The 7,017-nt window shown below is 39.6% G+C and overlaps 1 protein-coding gene across 1 annotated transcript in view; it reads left to right on the top strand.

Annotated features, from left to right (window-relative positions):
- Positions 1–3,765: 3,765 nt before the first annotated feature.
- Positions 3,766–7,017, top strand: part of HHLA2 (HERV-H LTR-associating 2) — a gene marked incomplete at both ends in the record, with an annotated part of 6,723 nt that continues 3,471 nt past the window's right edge. The window contains 2 exons of the mRNA XM_008936105.1: positions 3,766–4,086; positions 6,722–7,012. Coding sequence (XP_008934353.1) covers positions 3,766–4,086; positions 6,722–7,012 — 612 coding nt within the window. The remainder of the gene's footprint in view (positions 4,087–6,721; positions 7,013–7,017) is intronic.

The following is a 7,017-nucleotide window of genomic DNA, read 5'->3' as shown; positions in this document are numbered from 1 at the left end:
ATAAGTTTGTGATGTATGTTACTTTGTGTCCATCAATTCTGTTCTTTATGACTGGAAATGTCTCTGCATATGTTAGTCTTTATTATCTGTTTTAGCCTCCTTGGTTAGTAAATCAATAGTCCCTAGTGTCAGGGCTCATCCTGTTAGTTATTTCCTGTTAGCAATTTAGCATGTTTTCCTTCATATTGGTTAGTGTAATGATTTCTTCTGTTCTACCTCATATGTTAATAACCTATTTTTACTCCTTATATCAATAATTATTTCTATTACTTATTTCTGTGGGGAAATTCTGGAAGGCTAGTATCATTGTGGCTAGTACAAGATTTTAGCAGTATGTAATTAACATGGGTTTTTTATAACTTTATGTGTTTGTTTTTCTTGTTTGTGTGTTGGTAAAACTTGAAATCCTTGGGCATTTCTCGTCCTTGTGTGTATGTGCTTGAAATGTGCTGTTGTTAAGCTACCTTGGAAAGGAATTAATCAGAATTCTTTTACTAAGGAATAAATAACTTTTGTTTGGGGTTGGTAGAGCATTAAAATATGCATGGCTGCTTTCAAAGTGTAAAGTTCAAGTTCACTGAGCAGAGATCAATCCTGATATCTGTGTGCTAAGGGAGTGCTCCAATCAGGATTCACATAGAATGCAGTCTCCAAAGGAGATGCAGATGGTGGGACACGTGGTTTAGTCACTGACTAACAGAAGAAAAAGCAATCATGTGCCATTTGATGTTAGTTTCCTATAATGACCAAAACAACTATAAAGCAGTGTTCCCCATTCTACAACTGTTTTGTTCAGTGCCTCGGTTAGTCCCCTGTCTTGCTCTTGGAAACCGGGCTGAGCTGCTACCCAGCTGAGCCTGTGGTGGTTCTGCATGAAGTAAGTCTCTTGAAAACTATAGCATCAGTAACTGTCATGACTTCAGTGATCTGAATTCTAGTTGTATGCTATCTGTATAAATAATTTCGTAGTGCTATTTCACCACAAAGCCTTAGGGCATGGTTTCTTAGTTCTGGCAGTTGGGTCTCTAACCAACAGAAAAAGCTGTTTCTTCAGCACTTTGTCGTGTGACTCTACCAGCATACATAGACTTTATCCCTCTGAGACTCCAGACCTGCTGAAAAGAAGACTGGCCAGAGACTACACTCCTCAGATTTTTCTACAGAGCAAAAAACATTTTTCTCAACACACTATTGATGGGAATATCCAAAGCTAATATTTGTGCTGAATATGAACATTTTCAGCTAAGTATTTGGAGTTAAGTATTTCATTACAGCATTATGAAGTACTGTAGAAGATGCAAGGCAGCCTGTGTTGTCCAGGCTTCACTTGTTGGTGCAGCCCCGAAAGGCATCACAGAGGTACTGTTGAAATCATGTTACTCACAGAACATCACTGCCAATTAAATGTGACTATTAAATGTGGTAGATGGGGAAATTTGGCCTTGATTTCAGTTTCTGAAATTCAAACATAAAGCACAGTATATTGTATCAACCAAGTTGGAAGTGATGGACAAATGAACAAAAAATCCAATAAAACATGTACACTACTTGCCAGTGCAAGGAGAAAAGGTGGATGCTGGCAATTGCTGCTAACATGGAACAAAATTATATGTCATAAATGTTTGTTTTACTCTTGCATCATCTCTGTCTCAAGTTTATTATTTTGGTGCCTCTCTGTTGATTTTTTTTCACCCAAATGGAAAAGTGAGAATACATAAAGTAATCACACTAGCTTTAGAAAAGAAATAGCATGCAAAAATCCTTGGGATGTAAGATTCACATCCACTACACACAGAGTCACACACACCAGTCAAAATTATTCATTGGTATTATAAAGAACTGGCTAGCAAACCTGGCTCAACCTGTGCCCTGTGTAAGATAGGAATGGTACCTATAGCTGTCCTTTGGGGAGAAGAAAAGGATTGGGGGAAGATCTTTAAAATCTCTTCAGCCTACTTGATTCATGAGGTAATTTCTCTATTGTGGTACACAATGTTTTAGGATAGTGTGGTTGGGTGGAGGAAGAGTACGGTCTGTCAGTTACAATAAGATTATTTTTGTTGTTGTGCATGAGAACTCCCAGTTCACTTAGCTGACAAACCAGAAGACAAGATGGGAGAACTTTTTCCTTTACATTCCTACCCTAGACTTCCACACACACATTTTTGGAAGTTCAGCTGATGCCCTTTTGAACTGGCAAAGAGTAAAGTGTGAAAAGTTCTTTATATCCACAGTATTTGCAAATACAGGCATATTTCCCACCCTAGAAAGTCAAATGTTGCAACAATCAGAAATAAATTTCAGGAAGTAGAAAAACCTGGCTTGACAGGGGACATCCTACCTCCTTTTGGAAGTTATACTTGACCATTTTTCCTTGGTGTCCTGTTCATGAATGGTGAAGATTAATGTTCCCTAGCCCTCTAAGAACACTGAGGGTAACCATTTTCTGATTATTAAAAATAAACAGGGAGTATCAATCTGCAAGGGATTACATGACAGTGAGCCTCAACCATTATGAAATCTAGAGTATTACGTAATGACCTAAGGCAAAAAATATGGGCCAAGACTGTTGCAAACAAAAAACACAATACAAAGGCCTACAATCCTTAATAAGCTGTACAAAGGAAATTGTATAATTAGGGTATGTCTTTTAATCTGCATTGAAACAGGTTTTCTCCCTTCTTTTTATGTAGTCAGTTTGACACGAGTCTGCTGTCAACCAAAGAAGATATGAAATAAGAGAAAATGCCATCTCTTCTCATCTATTTAATTCACATTGTTGCTACTCTTTGGGGTAGGTTTTAGCTCTATTTTTATGAAAAATAATGAAGAAGACAGTTATTACTCAGTGGGGGGAATTAATTCAAACACTGTTTATTAATGGTAAAGAATCAATGTGGGGTAATGTAAAACATTCCCAAAGCAAAAGACAACTGTTTGGAAGATGTTTGCATGTATGGGCAAGGCCATCAAGCGCGCTGAGCACTCAGACTGCCAATGTTTCTGCCCCCTGGCTCAGCTCAGTGCATGGTGTGACTGCTCAGCAGGCAGCAACTCTCAGTTCATACTGAAAAAATGGTTTGAAGTGCATTGGTTGACTTTGCACTAAGAAGACTGAGGAAAAGTCATGTGGGTTGCCCTGCCAGATGAGCTGGAGAGGGCATCAAAATTTCTGAGAAAACAACTGCAGCAACACACTTCCTACCAGCCTAATTGTGTGAATTAATTTTGAGGAATCCGCACCTTAATTACCTCTGGGGACTGGGACAGAGCTCGTTGACACTGTGGTGGTGATGCTGTTTCAACAAGTTCTGTCCTTTTTCCCTGTGATAGTACAACTGCGTGGCACTACATGAGGGTTAGTGGTAACCTGGCTCACTGCAACGTGGCGCTGTGAACGTTTGAGCGAGTGCCAAGCTGCAGGTCAGAGGGTTTTGAGATTGAAGGCAGTGCTTTTGGAAATATATTCAAAGCTGAAGAGCTAAGGTAGCAGTGTGCCGGTTTGACTATGTAGGTGCTTACTCAGGCTCTCTATCTGGGGTGATTATAAGTTCCAAGACCAGGCTCTGTGTTACAGTATTGACTAAGCTGGGTGAAGGCCCTTGCTGTCCCAGAGACTCATGCTATAGAAAAGCCATGAAAGAGCTTTTGGCTTTTTGAATAGGGGCGTGCTGCCTACCAGGGCAATTTTGACAGGGACAAGGAGGGGCAGAAATATGCTTGTAGACTAGATTTAATTTACTCATTTGTACTTACGGGCTTTAGGTTCTACAAAACAGGAAACGGTAACGGGGCTGTTTTCCAAAGATTGCATCCTCCCTTGTCCTTTTCCACCTGGGGATGATGAAGTAATCCACTGGAAAAAAGGGGACAAAAATGTGCACAGCTACTACTACCAGAAGGATCAGCTGGAAAGACAAGACCCAGATTACAGACACAGAACACACCTTTTCCACGAGAACATTCCTAATGGAAATGCCTCCCTGAAACTTAGTAACCTAACCTGGACTGATGAGGGCCTTTATTACTGCTATGTGGGAACACAGGAAAATAAAACAGAAGTGGAAGTCATGCTGCACGTAAGAGGTCAGTAGGACATCAGAGGCATTTGCGTCGTGACAGCAGAAATGGGATTAGACTAACAGATTTTTCTCATGTTGTTTCTCACATGGAGTCAAAATCCTCTAACCAACTAGAGCGCTTCTGGGCCTGATGGTGTTATCTTGATAACACCAATTCTTTTTTTCTGGTTAAATGTTATTTTATGAATTAAAAAATTACAGTGAAGCACTTGGTCTCATAACCTACATCACCATGACTTTTAAGGGGTGATTAGGTTTGAGTGTCGCTTCTCAGAAGAGTACAGGCCCTGGCATTGACAGTAAGTAGTCCTGTACTTTCTTCTGAAACCAACCATAGCTTAGATTCTGTTCTCAGTGGTGTTTATTCTCCCCAATGTTATTTCAAAAGACCAATCATTTCAAGTTAAAAATGAATTTTAAAGTAGTAGGATTTTATTTATTTGTTTATTTATTTTTAAATCTACAGTTTCCGCTTATTATGCACTGGAATACCAGAAGACAGACTCAGAAAGGATGCTGAAGTGCTATGCCTTTCTCACTTATCCAGCACCACGTATATCTTGGGTACAAGGCAATACATCTATCCAAGATACAGCTCATGAGGAAACCAGTGTTGGAGGTCTCTATTCTCTTAGAAGTGACCAGATTATTACAAACACAGCTGATCCTTACTATTGTCATATTCATCTCCCTGATGACGAGTGGGCTGCTGAATGGAGGATGCAAGGTAGTGATGAATGGAAGTCTCTTCCTACATCATTGCTGAATGTCACAGCTGGTTGCAGACCCAAATTAAATACAGTATTTCTGTAACGGGGCAACACAGATATGGGCTGCTGCAAAAGGATGCTCCTTCCTCTTTGAAACTCATCTGTTACAACTGGAAGGCAGCAGATGCCCAAGAAGTAGGGATGAGAGGGGGTAGCTCACACTTGTGTAAGTTAGCGTTACTCTGAACATTTCTTCCGTATCAGTTTCACATCTCAAGAGGTACATAATAATCAAACTTTATCAAGTCAAGAATCATCTCAGACAAATTACATGGAAACCTTCACAAACCCATGGGTTGTATGAGGGAGGTGAAAGTTTGCCTGCTGCTTTAGACGTGTAGGCTCCTTAGTCCATTTCCCATCTTTTGCCAGACTTCTGTCAGTACCGTTTGATCCTTTCATTGTACTTCACGTGCATTCTTAACTGCCCGGGCTGAGTGTTGGGAGTGCAGGGGAGTGAAGAGAGCAGCAAGCACTCTGCATGTGAGCAAACAGCAGCTTGTTTTCTTGGTTAAGGAAAACCAACTTAAGGTTAAGGAAAACTTGGTTAAGGAGAAGAGCTATGAAATTTCATCTCTCTGGTTTGCCCTTCTCTTGAATTTCAATGGAAATTCAGTTCAAGTAAATAGCTGGTACTTGTCAACTCCCCTGTTTCTTAGGAAATATTTCTTAACTGGTTCAAGAGTAACGCAAGAGCTATTCCCTTGTGGGATGTGCATGGCTGCTTCCATTGCCCTGATTTCCCCTGACAGTGTATTCAGATGCTCTCAGTTCCTAATCCACTGCATATGCTTCAGAACAAAAGTGCAGGTTTTAATTTACATACAGTAGCTTACAATATGGAAGGTTTCAAGTATGGCATCATAGCAGGTAACAAACACATTGTAAGAGTTTATTTTGTTAATCTCTCCCTCTGATCTACAAAAGAGAAAGGTAGATTTCATTACATTTTTGTTTGAATTTTCCTACACCTGTCTATCCTTTTACCGGAACATATTGAAAATATACCCCTTTCCTTTTCCTTACATAATAGCAGTGTGGGGTGCAGTTTTGCTTTGTTTTGTCTTCATGGTTTTCAGCCCCACACTTCTGTTCATCTAGGCCCCCCTGCCCAAAACCAAGCACGATTATACCATGTCAGCATATTAATTTCCTCTCATTCCTCCTCACCACAGCCTCATCTGTCTTTCTTTCTTTTGCAGTATATCCCTGCTGTCAGATTGATAGTTGTGCTATCATGTTAATTTCTCATATATTAGTATTTTATACATTAGCTATTAGTTCCACTTGCCTGCTCTTTCCTTCCCCTTCCTTTTTGTTTTTTTTTTAAGCTATTCATTAATTCTCAGTGTTCCACACAGACAAGTAATGAAATCCACCACAGCTTAAAAGTTGTTTCTAACTAAATAGAATCTTTTTATTCTGTTATGTTAAATTAGGTTGTAACAGCTTTACCCTTTTGCTTTAAATGTACAGGTATCTGGTAGTTGCATTGTTTCTCTGCCCCAAACATACGGAATTTTTTATGCTACTTCACAAAGTAACTTACTAGGCCAAATCACTTCTATTAATGAGCCACCCAATTAGAAGAGACTTAGGCAAATGACAACAAAATAGTTTTTGTAAGTGTAGCTAATACCAATTAGATATTTTTAAATGTAAGATAGGTTTTCTTTTAAAATCGTCAGATGCTTCTAGAAGCATACTGTGATATTTGAATATCAAAATAGTGAAATGTTTTTATATTTGTCCACAGTAGCATCAAACTTCAGAAAAAAAAATCAGAAAATGTCTAAATAACATTCACAGTACTTAAAAAAAAAAAAAAAACAAACAAACTGCAGGGCGTTCTTTAATGATCTATTTCAGAGGAACTGTCTGGTGTGGAAGGCAGCAGCGCTGCAATTCCTTGTGAGCACAGCAGCAACACTGCAAGCACTGAAGGTTTCAGCGTAGTCTGGACGCTGATCAGAAGCACAGCGGTTTCAGTCCTGGCCTCCTTCAATGGCACACCTCACTCCTACCAGCCTCGGGTCCAGATCAACCAAAGTGACTTTTCACTGATGTTGCTTGATCTTACTGCGAGGGACAGTGGAGAATATCTGTGTAATATTTCAACACCTCACTACACAAAACTTACTGTGAGAACTTTGCGGGTTGGTAAG

Source organism: Merops nubicus, unplaced genomic scaffold, assembly GCF_000691845.1.
Source record: "Merops nubicus isolate BGI_N331 unplaced genomic scaffold, ASM69184v1 scaffold9922, whole genome shotgun sequence".
NCBI lineage: Eukaryota > Metazoa > Chordata > Aves > Coraciiformes > Meropidae > Merops > Merops nubicus.
The sequence above is the reverse complement of the archived record's forward strand: the minus strand, read 5'-3'. Positions and strand labels throughout refer to the sequence as shown.